The sequence below is a fragment of the Pan paniscus genome, chromosome 13 (assembly GCF_029289425.2).
Source record: "Pan paniscus chromosome 13, NHGRI_mPanPan1-v2.0_pri, whole genome shotgun sequence".
Classification (NCBI taxonomy): Eukaryota; Metazoa; Chordata; class Mammalia; order Primates; family Hominidae; genus Pan; species Pan paniscus.
The window spans coordinates 64,945,045-64,963,868 of record NC_073262.2 but is presented as its reverse complement, the minus strand read 5'-3'; the positions used below and the strand labels follow the sequence as shown (position 1 = coordinate 64,963,868).

The window sequence follows — 18,824 nt, the reverse complement described above, 5'->3', positions numbered from 1 at the left end:
AAACATTAAAAGACAAGAAATATAATATATCAAGATGAGTGAAGAGAATTAGAATAGGATGATATGAAACAACTGACTAGATGGATACTTTCTTGTTTTTAGTAGTTTTTGAAATTCTTTTTTTTCTTATTATACTTTAAGTTCTAGCGTACATGTGCACAACGTGCAGGTCTGTTACATATGTATACATGTGCCATGTTGGTGTGCTGTACCCATTTACTTGTCATTTACATTAGGTATTTCTCTTAATGCTATCCCTCCCCCCTCCCCCCACCCCCCGACAGGCCCTGGTGTGTAATGTTCCCAGCCCTGTGTCCAAGTGTTCTCATTGTTCAATTCCCACCTATGAGTGAGAACATGCGGGGTTTGGTTTTCTGTCCTTGTGATAGTTTGCTCAGAATGATGGTTTTCAGTTTCATCCATGTCCCTACAAAGGACATGAACTCATCCTTTTTTATGGCTGCATAGACTAGATGGATACTTTCAACTGGGTGGTTGAGGAAGGTCTCTTAGAAGGAGTGACAGGGAAGCTGCATCTGAATGATAAGAAAATACAGAATATGTCATCTAGCTACATCTCAATTTACTAACACACAGTTATTTGAGTTGTGCAAAGGAATGCAGTGAAGAAAGAATGTATTTCTATAGTATTTCAGGAAATCCCCCATACCACTGAATTAAAAACTGTAACTACTATAATAGCAAACAATCCATTTAGAAGAAAATTCACACCCTTGCATATGGGTGTGAATGTTAGTTTCTTAACATTGGAATTGGCTCTACCTTAAATAGAGTTTCACTAAAGGGATGCTTTCAAATTGGTGTGCATTGCTATTACCAACTCCAAGGTTTCCTGACCAGGTTTCTGCACAAAACTTTATTTTAAAACCCCTTTAAATACAAGGCAAAGCAAATATTTTAGAGTATCAAATCAAACTTTTGTCACCAAATTATGCCACTGGAAAGTTACTGCCTCCCAGTTAATGTCCTAAGAGAATTAATCAAGTAGATGTTTACAAAGACTGATGTTTTAAGAGTAGTTTTTTGGGGGTCAACACTAGGACAATCTCTGGAGTTTAAGGGTCAAACTCTTCCAGACATTCTTTAGAATAAGACTCTGTCCCTTTGGGTGCCCCAGAATGGACTATATTTTTAGGTCTCCTTTGGCCAAGAAACCTGCCCTCCTAAAACTACTTCAGGTAGATGAACTTAGAGTAGGAGTGGCAATGGGGAAGGAGGGCTACATGCCACCAGTAATCTGCTCAAAGCCTGTAGAAAACATTGCTACTGGGAAGATGTTTACTTTCTTCTAATTTGAGCATCTTTCTCAACACAATCTTCAGACAACCACTAATGAATGATGAGAATTGACAGATAAGATGAAATCTTTCTTCCATGTCATAAACACAGTTTAAACATAACAGAGCTTCTTAAAATTAAATCAGACTTCTAGGAGCAAGTTGATCATCATAAATGTTTTTCTCTAGCATTGATTCAATTTTTTTGCTACATTATTACACTTTATTTGGACTTAGGCTGATTGTAGCTGTGCCTCCTGTATATTTATTATGAGTTCTTTTTTTTGTTTGTTTACCCCTCTAGTTACTTCAAATTCCTTTACTATTTTAGAGTTAGTCTTTTAGCTTCTGATGTCCTGATTACAAATCCATACACTTACCTTGGCTTTATTTTTTTTCTGACTAGTTCATACACATTTCTTAATTCCCACATGTATGTGATCCTATAATTACCTTATCAGCTCATTGAACTGTAAATGTCTTATAAAAGTAACCTATTAAAACTTTTAGGGAAAAATATTTCAGTGTATTATTTTGCTATAATTTACATAGGAAATTAATCTTGGTACTTGTCTGATTAATCTATTATATAGCCTCCAGGCTTGCTTGCAAGGTTTTATTCTCTTTTCTATGCTATATATGGCTGCCTTGAAGGGAGATCTAAAATGTAGAGTTAGAAGTCAAAGAGATGGGCTTTGTTCAACTGCACTGATGACTTACTTTTACTGAAAATTTCTCCCTCGGTCTTAAAGAAAACAATTAATTCTTCCATAATTTAATATAAATATGTCATCTATGAGAGGTCAGTTTGGCGGTAAATTATTCAAGAACCAGATTTTTCTACCGTGAAGTTGTGTTGGTATAAACACTGGTCAGTCCCTATGTCAACTTTCATATGTTACATAAACTAGATTATTTCCATTATAAAATAAGTGCTGCTGCTAGTCACAGAGCATAGAATAAAGAGGTTGATGGGCATATTCTCTCACAGAAGGAATCTAGGCAGTATTGGCTCCATGATGTTATGAGGAATCCAGGCCTTTTCTCTCCTTTTTATGCTGTTATAACATTGGGCTTTCATTCTCATGGTCGAAGATGGCTTTTAGAATTTCAGCTGCCACATCCTCATTCTAGGCAGGAAGTAAGAGGAGAATGGAAAGGGCGAAAGGTACACATGCCAGCTATCTAATTTTTAAGAAGATTTTCTGAAAATTCCACTCAACAGCTTTTTACATGTCATTGACTGCTGGTTTGGAAATGTAGTCATTTAGCTAGCATATTTCCACCCAGAATAAAATTATGGTTCTGTTAGGAAAAATGGACACTGAATGAAAAACTAGCGGTTTCTGCTACAAATGTGTAAAGAGTAGATTGATTAAGATGGTGAAGGGTCTGAAAATTATAAAGCATGAAAAAAGATTAAAGGCATTTGGGTGCTTAGCATAGATTAGAGAAGACTTTGGTAATGTAATAACAGTGTTTAGTAAAGAGATTCCACGTGGAAGGAAGTTTAGACCTATTTTATGGAACAGAATTAAAACAAATGGGTAGGCTGGCGCAGTGGCTCACACCTGTAATCCCAGCACTTTGAGAGGCTGAGGCAGGTGGATCACTGAGATCAAGAATTTGAGATCAGCCTGGGCAACATGGCAAAACTCCATCTCTACTAAAAATACAAAAATTAGCTGAGCATGGTGGCAGGTGCCTGGAATCCCAGCTACTTGGGAGTCTAAGGCAGAAGAATCCCTTGAACCCAGGAGATGGAGGTTGCAGTGACCCGAGATAGTACCACCACACTCCAGCCTGGGCAGCAGAGCAAGACTCCATCTCAATAAATAAATAAATAAATAACAAATGGGTAGGCTAGACAGAGAATTTTTGTTGAATATTGCTAAGGACTTTCTCACAATAGAACTTTTCTGAAATGGAATGGGCTACTTTTTGAATACCTGAAGACTGCACATTTTCATGGTTACAGGAGATGATTATATACCAAATTCTTTGGGAGGTCATGACCTCATTATTTTTATTTCCTAGACCATGAGCTAAGTGTATATTTTCACAACTAAGACCTCCAAATTTCAGGAGACTTACTTCTATGAAACTGAAAAAAGAAAACAAACCTGAAACCACTAACTATTCCTTTCTCTGTCCAGATTTTGGAATTACAGATGCAAAGTATAATGGAAAAGAAAATGAAAACCAAGAGAAATATTGCCAAGCATTACAAGAATAACCCATCACTAATAACTTTCCTTTGCAAAAACTGCAGTGTGCTAGCCTGTTCTGGGGAAGATATCCACGTAATTGAGAAAATGCATCACGTCAATATGACCCCAGAATTCAAGTGAGTCCAGAAAGACCCATTTTTACATTTTTCCACAAGGGGTGAAGCAGGTTGCATTGTAAATGTTCTTTCAAAATAGTGCAAATGAGATTCATTTATTTTACAACTTCCTCTCCTTTAGCCTCTCAATTATATTCCTATTTTAAATGTCTATGTTTTAAATAAACTGCACTGGGGCAGGAAAAGAGAAGTGTAAGAACCAAAGCCATTTTGATCCAAGGCACGTATTTTTGTATGCTCATCATTTGTTCTCAAATTTTTGAACAACTAAAGTCAAGTTAATATAACCAACAGACTTGAAAGAAGTTATGAAAGGCAACATGCCCCTTGAGAGGTATGTGTAGAAGGGAAGCATTGCCTTAGTTGCAATAATAAGCCTGGGAAGCAGGAGGGAAGGAAGGAATGCCGTGTAGAATACCGCAGGCATGAGGATGAGCTCCAGGTCCAATAACCCATGAACTACACACTGGTATTTTGTCAGTTCTCCATGATGATTCTTTCCCTTTGATACTTATAGGGAACTTTACATTGTAAGAGAAAACAAAGCACTGCAAAAGAAGTGTGCCGACTATCAAATAAATGGTGAAATCATCTGCAAATGTGGCCAGGTGAGTAAATTGCTGTGGGCCAGATTTTACTTTAGCCAACAGGAATGTTTAATTGCATGTGCATTTAATTTTCCTCTTGCTCTCTCTTTTGTTTTCCAGGCTTGGGGAACAATGATGGTGCACAAAGGCTTAGATTTGCCTTGTCTCAAAATAAGGAATTTTGTAGTGGTTTTCAAAAATAATTCAACAAAGAAACAATACAAAAAGTGGGTAGAATTACCTATCACATTTCCCAATCTTGACTATTCAGAATGCTGTTTATTTAGTGATGAGGATTAGCACTTGATTGAAGATTCTTTTAAAATACTATCAGTTAAACATTTAATATGATTATGATTAATGTATTCATTATGCTACAGAACTGACATAAGAATCAATAAAATGATTGTTTTACTCTGCATTGAACTCTTTTTAAGAACACAATATATTATGCATTATCCATCTTATTGTTGGGCAGGGGTAAGGAAAATCTACCAATAATTCTCATTAGTGTGGAGCATTATAGTCCTGTGGAAAGAATGCTGAAGTACAAATGAGAATCCAAAGTACCAGTCTCAGTTCTGTCACTAATTTTCAGAATAAAATTAGGCAAATCAGTTCATCTTTCTGAACCAGTCTCCTTATCGATGAAATGGTCATAACATTCTCTGGTTTTACTTTTTATTAATTTTCTATTGCTCTATAACAGATTGCCACAAAGGTAGTGGCTTAAATCAACAATCATTAATTATAACACATGTCCTGTTGGTCAGAAAGGCAGGGTTCTTTGCTCAGGGTCTCACAAAATTGAAATTGAGGTGTCAGCCAGACTGTGTTCTCATCTGGAGGCACTGGGGAAAGAATCCACTTCCAAGTTCATTCAGAGTTTTGGCAGAGTTTGTTTCCTTGCAGCTGTCTGACTAGGATGGCTGTTTTGCTGTCTGTCCACTGGGGATCGCTCTCAGCTCCAGCAATGCCCCTACCACACAGCATGCTCAAGCCTCTTTCCCAGCACAGATATTTGCTTCTTCATGGTCAGAAGAAGAATCTCTCTCTCAAGTCTGCTCAGATGGAGTCTTAGATAGGTTAACTGTAACCATAGAAGTGACTGTCTCATCATATCCGTAGGTCCTGCCCACACTCACCGCAAAGGGATTATTCAGGGAATCGCCCCAGCCAGTGGGAATCGTGGGGACCATCTTAGAGCTTTGCCTCCTACATCACTTGCCCAGACTTTGCAACTAAATGATATCATAGGAAAGTACTTTAAAAACTGTGAAGTACCATTAAAGACCAGTTAAGAAGCAGCATCAAGTAGCTTAAGGCTTCCTTCCTAGGCCTTCCCTTCCACAAACATAACACTATGTTGCAGAACTACCTAATGACAGAGTAGTGGCTAAATCCAGGCTGACCATTAATGCCAACAAGATTACACGTGTCCCTGGACAGCCGTTCACCTCCCACTCTAGGATTCACACTGGAGTTAGCAGGGAGCAGATGCTGAGTGTTATTAGAGAATAAAGAGAAAAATGTCTGCCTCTGCCCCCTACAGAACACTACGGACAATTCTCCCAGTAGAAAAGCAGGCTCTTTTGACAAGGAAGAGCCGCATGATTCAGACAGAAGCCACAATTGACCATTTTAACCAAAACTTAGCAAGTCTCACAGATGGCTTGCTCCAAGGGAACATTTACCTCCTGTGACTAAGAAGAAACAAAATGTTGGAGGGTGTGAAAAGAACATTCTTCTGAAGCTTTGACGGATTAGTTGAGTTGATATTACAGTAGTTTTGAATCTTTCCTTGATAATGCCTAATCAGAGATGAATATTAACCAATGAGATCTCTTGCGTATACAGGAGGACAAAAGAAGACACACATAATTGATGGTTTTCTTAAAATACTTTTTTAAACTCCAGCTGACTCCATTTAAAGTATTGCTGTCTTCTAGAATGTTTTGGAAACTATGCAAGAAACCAAATGCATAAAATAGCTAAATGTACTACTGTAACATATGTAGACTGTTTTTGAGGTGTCAACAAATATCAGGTTTTTTCATCTATGTTTTTCAGTAACTTTTTTCAATTAAAAAAGTGTTATTTCTACTTTAAAGTTTTAAAATACATGTTTCAAATAGTGTGAAACTTAATATGTGATGGTACCTGAAAACTTGAACTATGGTGCATATGTTTCATTCAAAAAATAGCGATGATTATTGTAGCATTTCAGCTGATTGTTACTGAACAGTTCAATACCCATGATATTTTAGGGTCACTTACAGAATATGTTAGACATCAGCCTGTGAGTTAGAATGCCTGAGTTTTAGTCTCCATAAGACCTTCGGCCAGACCCAGTGGCTTACGCCTGTAATCCCAACACTTTGGGAGGCCGAGACGGATGGATCACTTGAGGTCGGGAGTTCAACACCAGCTGGCCAACATGGTGAAAAGCCATCTCTACTAAAATACAAAAATTAGTGGTAGCAGGCACCTGTAAACCCAGCTAATCAGGAGGCTGAGGCAGAAGAATTGCTTGAACCCAGGAGGCAGAGGTGGTGGTGAGCCGAAATCGTGCCACTGCACTCCAGCCTGGGTGAAAGAAGGAGACTCCGCCTCAAAAAAAAAAAAGAAAGACCTTCAACCAGTGGGTGACTTTGAGCAACCTTAGTTCACAGTGTTCCCTCTCCTGGAAAATGAGAGATTGGATTAGATAATATCAAAGGTCCATTACAACTATAGCATCCTCATAGTTCCATGCTTCCTGCTTTCATTTTAAGACCTTGTCCAATGACTTGTAGTAATATCAACCGTGGGCTAAATACCTGCTCAGTGCAATACATATTGAAATGTATCTCACGTATGTTAAAAGGCATTGTAAGGATCTCACAGAACAGGTACCCCGTCTGGAGTCATGTGTCTTAAGGCAGTTTCAAAAGGCCCAAAAGTGTCAGGAAATTATACAACAAGTATTTTCCAACCAACAGATTATTGGCAGACCTGGTGGATAAGAAATATAAATCATAATCCTAAAAGTTTGATATCATTTCAGACCATATGAAATTAAAATACAGCAACTTAGAGTTTATGTAAGTATCTTGAATGTAAGGCATTGATTATGGCAACACAAACATAAATAAGAAATGATTTTCCAAAGGATGATCAATTAGTGCAGTTCACAAGTAATTGTTGAAAGTGAGTAATGCTATAGATTCCTCTCTGCAGTCTAATAGTCCCTACAGCAGAGTGTTATGCCTTAGAGAAAAGAATTCTGGGGTTTTCAATTCAGTTGACCATAAAGCCAAAGAGGATTGGAGTTTCTCTTAACATTGTTGCTTTTAAGATTTAAGAGACTCAAACACACATATGTGCCAATGGGGAAGAATACTAGAGAGTGATAAAATATTAGCATTGTCCAACTCCAAAATAAATTGCTTATTGGGTATTACTGATACATTCTACCAAATGTTCTTGCTATAGTCTTTTCTGGTCTCCCTTATCCTTTCTCAAATGAGTGCCTCTGCACATGGTTAGAAGTTGTTCTTTGCCAACTCTTCAGCAGACACCCTTTATGGTCTTCAAACACAAAACCCAAATGTCACTTCCCAGAATCTAGCACATTCACATTTTCTAAACTGGAATGGAGAGAAATGTATGTAAGGTATCTCTCACTCCTCCTGAGCATGATAAAATGTTCACTCCCAAAATCTGGCTAACAATTATGTGACTCATAACAATAAAGAAACAAGAAAATTAGTTTATTTCCTTCTAAGACTTATGAAGTTAATTTGAAATTTCTGCATTCTTCAGTTTGTGCATTTCTCCTTAGTCTTACTAGATACACGGTTTTATATATTTTATAGGGACAGCCTTTTTATGGGGACAGCAGAGAGTGAGACAAACTTGGGTTTGGATCCTCACTGGATTTGTGACTTGGGCAAGCCACTTAATCTCTCTGAGACCATAGGGAACTATAATAATATCAACCTTGAGGGACTATAATGAAAATTTGGATATTTCATGGAACATGTTTAGCTGTTGTCACCTCATAGGAATTAATGTACAGAATACAGGAGCAGGAGTTGCCAGAAGAGTACCAGCAGTTGTAGTAGCCTGAGCTACTACTATGAGAAACATAGATGAAAAAACGTGATATTTGTTGACACCTCAAAAACAGTCTACATAAGTTACAGTAGTACAAAATAGAAGCAAAGAGAGCAGTTAGATGACACTAGGCAAGTCTGTTGTGTGGAATAGGGTAATGGTATGGCATACTATTAGTGAATTTTAGATCTATGTTTAACGTTTAAATAGGATATAAACAAGATTGGGGCCCTCTCCACTTCATCAATGGTTAGCTCAAAAGACTCATCCCAAAAAAGTAAATAGTATCTGTAATGAAACATGGTTGCTATGAATATGCTATTCAGTGTAGATGGGGGGCAATTTAACGTCCAGATCTTCTATGGACATAACAAAAAGATACATATCATCAATATATACGTATAAGTATTACATTACTTTTTTTTTTTTTTTTTTGAGACGGAGTCTCGCTCTGTCGCCAAGGCTGGAGTGCAGTGGCGCAATCTCGGCGGCTCACCGCAAGCTCCGCCTCCCGGGTTCACGCCATTCTCCTGCCTCAGCCTCCCCAGCATCTGGAACTACAGGCGCCCGCCGCCACGCCCGGCTAATTTTTTGTATTTTTAGTAGAGACGGGGTTTCACTGTGTTAGCCAGGATGGTCTCGATCTCCTGACCTCGTGATCCTCCCGCCTTGGCCTCCCAAAGTGCTGGGATTACAGGCGTGAGCCACCGCGCCCGGCCCCTAAGTATTACTTTCTAAAAATAGTCTTCTTCCCATAGCCCCATCTAGCATCTGGGCTTTAACTTGGATTTAAAGGTTATTAATTAAATAAATAGGGCTCAGCACTTTCCACATCTCACCTTCAAGTATATCTGCAAAGCTTTAAAATGTTGTGATCAGTGTAACCCAATTGAAGCTGGGCCTCTTTGTGGTTTCTCTCAGCATGGAGTTGTATTTAGAAGAAACTCAACATCAGCGTCTAAATTAATATAAAACCAACTTAAAGGTTTATTCCTGACATGCAAATGAAAAAGTTCCAAAGAGAAATTATATATTATACAATATTTTAAATAAATTATTTTAACTCTGTATTTCCCAAAGAACCATTTAGTATAGCATGAACGCTACTTATTACTGTACTTCTCCTTAAAATTATGTTCCTAAAATCATCATGTGTAGCTCTTTATCTCCCTGGCCCCTTTTCCCAAGGTCTCCCTGATTACTTCCTTTATAATGTAAATCAATATGGTTTTACTATGTTTATTTCTTTGCGTCGCTCTGTTCATTATCCCAGACTTGATGGATGCCTGAACCACAAATGGTTTTTATATCTTAGAAATGGGAATAGAGGGAGGGGGAGTTTCTGTGAATATTCATATTAATATTTTTAGTCCCTACAATATCAGAAAACAACAGTGCCAGTTATCAATTTGTTGACTCTTATCTCCAAATTCAACTTTTTTGTTAGCTCTCTGAAAATGTATCTGGACCCTTTAAATATTTTTTCTTTGCCTCCTGGCATGATATTAAGCTTTGCAAGTGGGAGGGACTGGAGAGACATTGCAGGAAAAAAGGGTTAGGTTTTGCTTCCTGCTTCTTGTGTGCTTGCTTAGCCAGTTCCTGCAGTGTGGGTGGCTTCTCCAGCGTCCAGTTCCTGTAGTCTATGTGGTTTTCTCCAGCAGCAAGCTATTACAGTGCACTGCAGCCAGCAGTGTTCAGTGGCCAGCAACTCTGCTGGCACCTTCTCAGGCAGTTTTGTGTAGAGTGCCTCAAGTGACACCTCTTATGAACAGCTTTCCCTGGCACCCTAGGGGGAACATTTCCAGCAAGTTCCATTGGCGCCACAGCAACTTCTCCACCATTGAGTGACCCACACCCATGATTGCCTTCTCCAGTAACGCCTTGATCTCAGCCTTGCATGCTCTCTGTCAGGTCTAACGGTGGTGGCTCCTTCATATATCTGCTATTTCTATGTTCTTTAGAATTATTTTTACTTCTTATTAGGTAATCCTCTGTTACTTCAATACTGATACAGTTCATAATTATTTATATCAAACTTTACCTGTCCATATTACTATGTGGTTTCTCCCTCCAGACTGGACTCAGACTGATTCAATCATAACTAATGAAATATGAGAATTACTTCATAAGAAGTTATAATTTCCAAAGAGCCAGTTGCTCTTATGTATGAGCATTCAGTTTCACACAGGAAATGACTCAAACACATCTGACCAATTCTCTAACCAAATAATTTAGAAACAGCACAGAATGGATTTTATAACTAGATAGTTTAATTTTCTGAATCCAAACAACCCTTTTGCAATACTAGTAACGGAAACAAAAATTTCTATCTCCTATAAAAGACAATATTACTGAACTTCTTGTTTTTTTTAAAAATTGTGTTTAATTTTTTTTAAGTTCCAGGATACACTTGTGGGATGTGCAGGTTTGTTACACAGGTAAAATGTGTGCCATGGTGGTTTGTTGCACCTGTCAACCCATCACCTAGGTATTAAGCCCAGCATGCATTAGCTATTTATCTGGATGCTCTCCCTCCCCTGCCCCCCTGTTACTGAACTTCTATACCTGCTCCTGTTCAAAACATGCAGGTTACCACTGATAAAGGTAAAATAAAACTATAGAGGATACTGAATTCTCAAAACATGATTAGTGGAAAAGGAACCAACTTTTACTAAATATACCATATGTGCCAGGCACTATCTGCAGTGTTGTACACAAATTACTCATTTAAGGATTCCTTATTTTTACGAGACATATTAATGTTCCCTTTAGAATCCCAAAGCAAGCATTGAGTATCTTATAAAGAATCACTGTATTGTGACTTTGAGGACAGAAATCCCTTAGGGAGCTCTGACTTGACCAACGTAGCCAATTCTTTAAAATGACACTTTTCTTTTTATAAAATCTGCCTATTTGCATGCAATACAAGTGTTTAGAATCTTATGACCTAAGTAAAAAATGGAGCTTAAAAAAAGCAGGAAGAGGTTTTTTTATGTTTTTTTTTAAGAAACCACCAGAACCCACATTTGTAAATGAATTTTTTTTCCCCTCTTGGGAGGTGTATTCAAATTCCAGTTATGCTGAACTTCCTCACTAAGTCTTGGAATGTCTTCAGTTGTAAGCCCTTCTGAGCATACTATTGACATATTAAACAGGTTGACATATTGAGTAGCTAGCTAGCTAGATAGATAGATGGAAAACTAGCTAGATGTAGATAAAGATATTAATATAATTAGAGTGAGATATTACATTTGACTCTAGATAATAGTAATAGCATATCACCATTTCATTCAGTGGGTTTGGCGCTACATAACTTTTATCTATTTTCAAAAATGATATTAATGCAAAAGAGCAGAAATTTGCTAGAAGAAATAAATGAGAAAAAAATTGAAGAAAAAATGCATATTGTACTCTCTGGGCCACTTCATAGGAAATATTCAAAAATCTTTTGAGCAACAAGGGCAGTATTAGACTGAAATTTCTACCACACTTTAAAAAAAATCAATCACTAAGCCAGATGTGGTGGCTCATGCCTGTAATCCCAGCACTTTAGGAGGCCGAGGCAGGCAGATCACGAGGTCAAGAGATCGAGACCATCCTGGCCAACATGGTGAAACCCCGTCTCTACTAAAAATACAAAAATTAGCTGGGCATGGTGGTGCTTGCCTGTAGTCCCAGCTACTTGGGAGGCTGAGGCAGGAGAATCACTTGAACCTGGGAGACGGAGGTTGCAGTGAGCCAATACCGTGCCACCACCCTCCAACCTGGCAAAAGACAGAAAAAAAAAAAAAATCAATTACTAACATAAATTTACAATTGCTATATGAACACGTCACTTTTTGTGTCCATCACAAATTGACCCCACATTGTTATTATTATTACCCTCCAGCATAACCTCTCTGAGCCTATCAAGTTAGATTTCTTACAGTTTCCCTCTATGCATAAAAATTTCCTCCAGTCCAAAACCATGCAGTATTTCACAGAAAAGTCTCACAACCTCTAATAAATCATCTCTGAGTAAGCCCCTATGTTAATCTTCTCTCTTTTATTTTAGCTTCCCTCACACATCATGCTTTTAATCTGTACACACTGGCAAACATTTTTTACATATTACCTTAGACTTGTTTTCCAGTCATTGTATGTATTTTTGCTTTATGTCTCCAATGGATCTAGTAGCCATTGCACTTATTTATCTGTTCAATATCATCTATTTTATATACCCATTCTCCAGTGGATCTACTCACCATTTATTTACCCATCTATTACATAAGAAACAGACATGGCATGTAGCGAATATAAAGGTTAAGGATGGACTCTGAATGGAGGTGACATTTTAGAGGGTCACTTGGAAAACAAGAAAAGGACCACCTTAAAGGGTGGAGGGAAGAGACTTCCCAGACAAAAACAACTGCATAGCATGAGTCCCACGTGAAGAAAGCCTGGAATGTTCAAGGAACTGCAAAAAGGCCAGGGTGGTTGAAGAGTGATGAGTAAGGAGAATGACCTAAAATGAGGTTGGAAAAAAGGGCAGAGCCAGCTCACACAGGGCCCCGTTGGCCACTGTCTGGAGCTGGATTTCAGTCTGAAGATAATCAGAAGCTGCTGGAGATTTTCATCCAGGGAGTGACAAGAATTGATATACACTCCAGCTACTCTGACAAATTGGTTGAAAGGGACAAAATAGAAGCAGAGAGAGCAGTTAGATGGCACTAAGCAAGTCTATTGTGTGGAATAGGGCGATAGTGATGGAATGGACTAGAAAAGAGGCATATTGGTGGCAGATTTGTTGATAGACAGGATATGAGGAAATCAAACAAAAGGAGAAATTGAGGATAAGTCTTATAAAAGTACTGACCTCCCCTTCAGATCTCCGTGAATTTAATATACACAATTAAGTTACGTTAAGTACCTGTTGGGGAAGCCAAGTGAGGGCAACAAGGGAAGGACAGCAATGCTTTCCCTAACAAAGCAAAGAATGGAACATGAGACCCTGGCGGACACAGCAAGGACTTCAGTAACATTAGTCACCATCTGAGTGACCACAGAAGATCACTTAACCTCTTATGTCTGTTTCCTTCTCTGTGGGCCAGGACAGCAACATCAAGGGTTTGCGCTCTGGAATCAGACTGCCTAGGTTTTTATTCCAGCTCTTTTGCTTACTCTTAGACAAATTGCTTATCTTCATCCCAGTCTGTAAAATGTGAATAATAACAAGACCTGTGTCTTGTGTTTATAGTGCAGGTTAAATGAAATAATATGAATAATGCACTTAGAACAGTGCCTGGTGCATAGTAAGCAATAAATGTATATCACTAGCTGCTGTGAAATGGATTGTTGGGGGGATTAAATGAGAAAATGTTTGCATAGTAGATAAAAAAATTATAGCTTGCAAAAAACTAAACTGCCTTTGTTTTAGAGAGAGAGAGAAAGAGAGAGACCGAAAGAGAAACTGTCTTTGCTTTAGAAACCCCTAATGGGTGGATTTATTTTTTAAGATGAGACCTTGTTGTGACTCTACTGGGAATGAATCAAGGAAATAGCTTAACTGTTTTGCACAAAACAGGATCATTTAGAAAGAGCTAGAAAGGAAGCAAGAAAATGTTGAAGAAAGACAAAGTCCTTGGAACAGGCAGGAGGCTGGAACCCAAGTAGAAGAAATAACTAGTGGAAATTCCACCATCATTGTCCTAAAACACTAGTAAACCTGCTACTTACTTGGGTTGGTGTTATCTGGCATGAGTAGTCAGGGCTCTCTGGTAGGGCAATGTGGAAATGATGAAGGGAGAGCATGCATACACACAAAAAAGTGGACTCAGAGATTTCTCAATAACAAATGTTGAACACATGTTACAGTTACTGGCACAGAGGAAGCATTCAATAAATATTAATTTCGTTTTCTGATTTGAGATATAAAATGTAATCTCTGACCTTGGAGAGTTAACAAATTGGTTGAGAGTCCAGTGATTATAGGCATAAAATTATTAGAAAAAGCATACAACAACAACATGGTATACAAATTTTAGGCACTGTAGAGTTTATAAAAGTCAGGGATCAATCAAGAGAAGTTCTGGATTATTTTAGAAAAGATTCTGAATTAGAATAAATAAATAATTCAAATAATGTCTTACATATATGAGGTGTTAGATCCATATTTAATATAATTTAAAGACAGGAAAAGAGTAAGAAGTTTTTTCCAAAAAGAGATAAAGATCAAGAAAGAAGAAGAAAGCCTAATACATTTTGCTTGTGTACTAGAATGCTATACTGTATCTGGGTTTGATTGATAACTAATATGAAGTTATTCTTGAGCAGGGAAATGGCATGTTTTAGAAAAGATGACCTACAAGGAGTTAATGGGCTAAATCAAAGATTGAAGGAAAAAAGTGGAAGGAAAAAGATCAAGGAAAAAGCTGGTTGCAGTCATTCTGGCTGAGGTTAACAAAAATCTGGATTTGGTCATTGGCAGTGGGAAGGGGAATGGGAGGAATGAGTGGCTCTGGATGATGTTCAAATAAAATCATGAGCTAGGGAAAGCAGGCTAGCATGACATTGATGGCAATAAATAAAATAAATATGAAAGTATAGCACAGTTGGTGATAGAAACAAATGCAAGTAATTTATTCGCATCACCTTATTTTTGCCCTAAATATGACTCATAGTTCTGCTTGGTCATCAACTAGTGCCACATGTAGTCATATTCCTGGCATACAGAATAACTATTTGATTGTACCCAAAAATTTGCTCACTGGGCTCCAGCTGTTTCATAGTCTATCCACACTGAGCCATGGCAGATACAATTCTCTTGTCCTGAGGAAAATGTTTAAAGCAAGTCAGAATCTCTTTTGAATAGGAATAGAGCAAACCTTTTAACTTCCCAGAGATTCTGGTTCCCTAGAAGAGTGAACATAATGAGTCTTGAGTACTTACTATGCTCATTTCCACTCTGTCAATGAGGGCAAACTAGTGGTATGACCTAGGTGCTATTTTGGTCTCTGTTTTGAACTGAATTTTTTTTATGAACTCCAAATTTGTATATTGAAGTCTTAACTCCCACTGTGATGGTATTTGGAGATGGGTCCTTTGAGAGTTAATTAGGTTTAGATGAGGTAATGAGGTGTGGCCCTTTTGATGGGATTAGTGCCCTTGCAGAAGAAGAAACCAGAGAGCTCCTCCCACTCCCCCACCCCTCTACCTTGTGATTATATAGTAGGAAGGTGGCTGTCTGCAGGCCAGGAAGAGAGCCCTCACCAGAACCTGACCATGCTGACACCCTGATCTCAGACTTACAGCCTCCAGAACTGTGAGGAGAAAATTAATTTCTGTTGTTCAGGCCACCGAGTCTTTGGCATTTTGCATGGCAGCCTGAGCTAATACAGCCTCTCAATAGCTAAATGAGGAGCCCAAAAGGTTACCAATTTAGAAAGGCCAGGGAAATGTGTTACTGAGAATGTTGCATAATGAGAATGTCCATTATGTTGTTTTTTCCATTTCTACTCTGCTATAGTCTGTGGCCTGAGACAACAACTTTATCAGACTTTAAGATGATCCTGGACCAGCTCTGTCCAATAAAACTATAGTGAGATACACATAACTAATTTAAAAATTTTTAATAGCTACATTTTTAAAAGTCACAAGAAGTAGGTAAAATTAAATTTAATAACTCACTTAATTCAATATAGTCAAAATATTATAGACATGCTACCAATATAAAATTATTAATAAGATAGTTCAAATTTTTTTCCTACTAAGTCTTTAAAAATTGTTGTGATGTGCTATTTTACTCTTATAGCACATCTCAATTTGGACATGCCACATTTCAAGTGCTCAATAGATACATGTGGCTAGTGGCTACTGTACCAGATAGTGTTGTAGACATTTCCTTTTTTTAAGAAAGACATAGACACAGTTTGTTTAAATATGAAGTCCCAGTTTTCTTCTTGAGGGTTATTACCTGGCTTTAAAGTCCCTTATTTTTCTCTTAACTCTTTGAAGTCTTCTCTTTCTGGTTGCACCCATCTTTGTATCATAAAACAATTAATTATAAGACCACATAGTGGACACTGTGGTCCTGCTATGGTTTGAAAGTGTGTGTCCCCTAAAGATTCACATGTTGGAACCTAAGACCAAATGTGATAGTATTAAGAAGGGTCTGTAGGAGGTTATCAGACTATGAGGGCTCTGTCCTCATGAGTGGAATTAGTGCCCTTATAAAAAGGCTTACGGGAGTGAGCTATTAGGCTCCTTTCGCCCTTCCACTCTTTGTCATATGAAGACACAGCAAGAAGGCCCTCACCAGACACCCAAATGCCAGTGCTTTAATCTTGGACTTTGCATCCTTTGGAACTGTGAGAAATAAATTGCTATTGTTTATAAATTACCCAGTCTTAGGTATTTTGTTATAGCAGAGGAATGGACCAAAACAGATTCTTTGTGAAGATTCCCTCTTCAGGGCCAAGGTACTCACCTTCCTGGGGCTATGAATATGGCTGCTGACAGCTCACAGCTGCCTCTCTTGACGAGTATTGTCCTAGGCTGTGGGGAACTATTTCCTCTCAGGCTATGCCCTCTGGAGGGTAGCCTGAAGCCAAATAATGACTGATGAGGGGCATAAGTCTGTTTCATTTACTCCACTTGAGACAACTCTGAAGGGACAGTCCAAATCCTGAAGTCTCTGAAGGGCTGGCTGAGGCCTCCTTTGACACTGTACTGCAGTTCAGCATTTCACTCTGCCCCATGCTGTTTCCTTCACTTTCCTACAGGTGTCTCTTGTAAGAGCAACTCCCCCTTACTCCTTCCAAAAAAATAAGCTGACTCTGTTTGCATCTCTTCATCTCAAAATCTGTTTCCAGGGAACTCAGTTTAAAAGAGAATATAAAGTAGTCCCTTTTTTACCAAGGCAAAATCATTAGCAGTGTTTGAAGTAAGGGAGGAAAAGCAGAACAAGGCTCTGATTCATTTTTGTGTCTTATACTGCCCCACATGCGAGCAAGGCTAGGACGTACTCTGACCCTCTGGCTCTTCATGTCTGTTCACTCCCATTGCCTTTCTTTTCCTATATTTTTCCCAAAGATCAAAGTGACAACTGAGTAAAGGGTATAGTCAAAACTCAGGTTCAGCAACTGCATTGGTCAAAACATGAGAAACATATCCCCAAATGAAAAAGATATCAATGGCACAATATGGTAGCCCATACATGTATTGACACCATTAGAATACTGTCTTGTCTTTACTTTTCCTGACTCTCCAGGGCTGATCTGCATGGGTAGAGATGCAGAGCAGTTCTGCCATTTCCATTAGTAGCTTCATCTTCTAATGCAATCATTGCCTTCATTTTCTTTCTTCTTCCTCAGGGAAATTCCACCCTTCTAGGCTTTATATTTATGACCCCATGCTGGTGTCTGTGGGTCTCTGCTTTCCCAGAACACTCTCTTCACTGCCTTAGACTGGTAGTCTAGTCCAGACTAGTAGTCTTTTAACGCTTTAAAAGATGGGGTGTGGGGAGATCAAATACTCTTTGTCTTAAAACTTGGGCTTGTCTGCTACACAAAGTCCTGCCCATGGTAGTGGCAGTCACATAATAGGACAGTAAATTAATGCCTGAACAGATTGTGCAGTTCCACAGAGTCCACCTTCCCCGGCTTTCCTTTCTCCTGCCTACTGCTTCCTCCATCCTTCTTCACAACTCCCTCCCCTGTGACGCTTTCCTCCAGAGGATGAGTCTGGAGGAGGAGGCAGCATGAAAGGGAGAACTTGCTGCATCAGAGTTTGTGCCAATTGGAGGGAAAGCTCAATCCCTCAGCAGCCTGATGGTCCAGATGGCCCCATAGGCTTTGCAGAGCTCAGAGGCCCCCAGACAACTCCTTGTCTACATCAGCTTAGCATTGCCACTAAAATTGATGTTATACCAAGTCATCCCCCAAAAGCATGGTAAATCACTTGTTATAAAAAAAGAGTCCCACAGTTTTGGCACATGAACCTCACAAGGATTTTTCGAGATTTCTAGCATTTCCAGAATTTAATCAAATGATTGTTCTTATAATTAATTATAGTATTCTAGTACTATTATATATTTTTATAAAAATTACAATTGCTGAAAAGAATCACAGTGGAACACAGTATTATTAGATAACGCATTCATTCAAATTTCACTAATTAAAATGTCAAAAGGAAGTAGACACGGAGTTCAACTAATTCTCAATTTACTAATCCATAAAACAGATACTTCTCATAAACAGCTGGTAATCTTTCCTCAGTTCTCAGGAAAAATAACTGAATAGCTGCAGTAAACTCTCCTATTACTAATTCTCCACATTACAATTTTTTTAAAACCTACAATTTATCTTGAAAGGCACCCTGAAGCAGTAGCACAAGGATTAAATGACCATTTTTAGATAACAATAGTTAACGTCTAATTGTTTAATAAAAAAAAGGAGCTTGACCCTTTCCTGGTAACACCTGGAAGTGCTACCTCTTGGTGTTGTCTAGCCTGGGCCA

General features: G+C 38.4%; 1 protein-coding gene across 1 annotated transcript in view; it reads left to right on the top strand.

Moving 5' to 3' along the window:
• Positions 1–4,651, top strand: part of IFIH1 (interferon induced with helicase C domain 1) — a 51,750-nt gene extending 47,099 nt beyond the window's left edge. The window contains exons 14-16 of the mRNA XM_003820935.6: positions 3,455–3,645; positions 4,163–4,253; positions 4,353–4,651. Of these exons, the coding sequence (XP_003820983.3) occupies positions 3,455–3,645; positions 4,163–4,253; positions 4,353–4,532 (462 nt within the window). The 3' untranslated portion in view covers positions 4,533–4,651. The remainder of the gene's footprint in view (positions 1–3,454; positions 3,646–4,162; positions 4,254–4,352) is intronic.
• Positions 4,652–18,824: the final 14,173 nt, after the last annotated feature.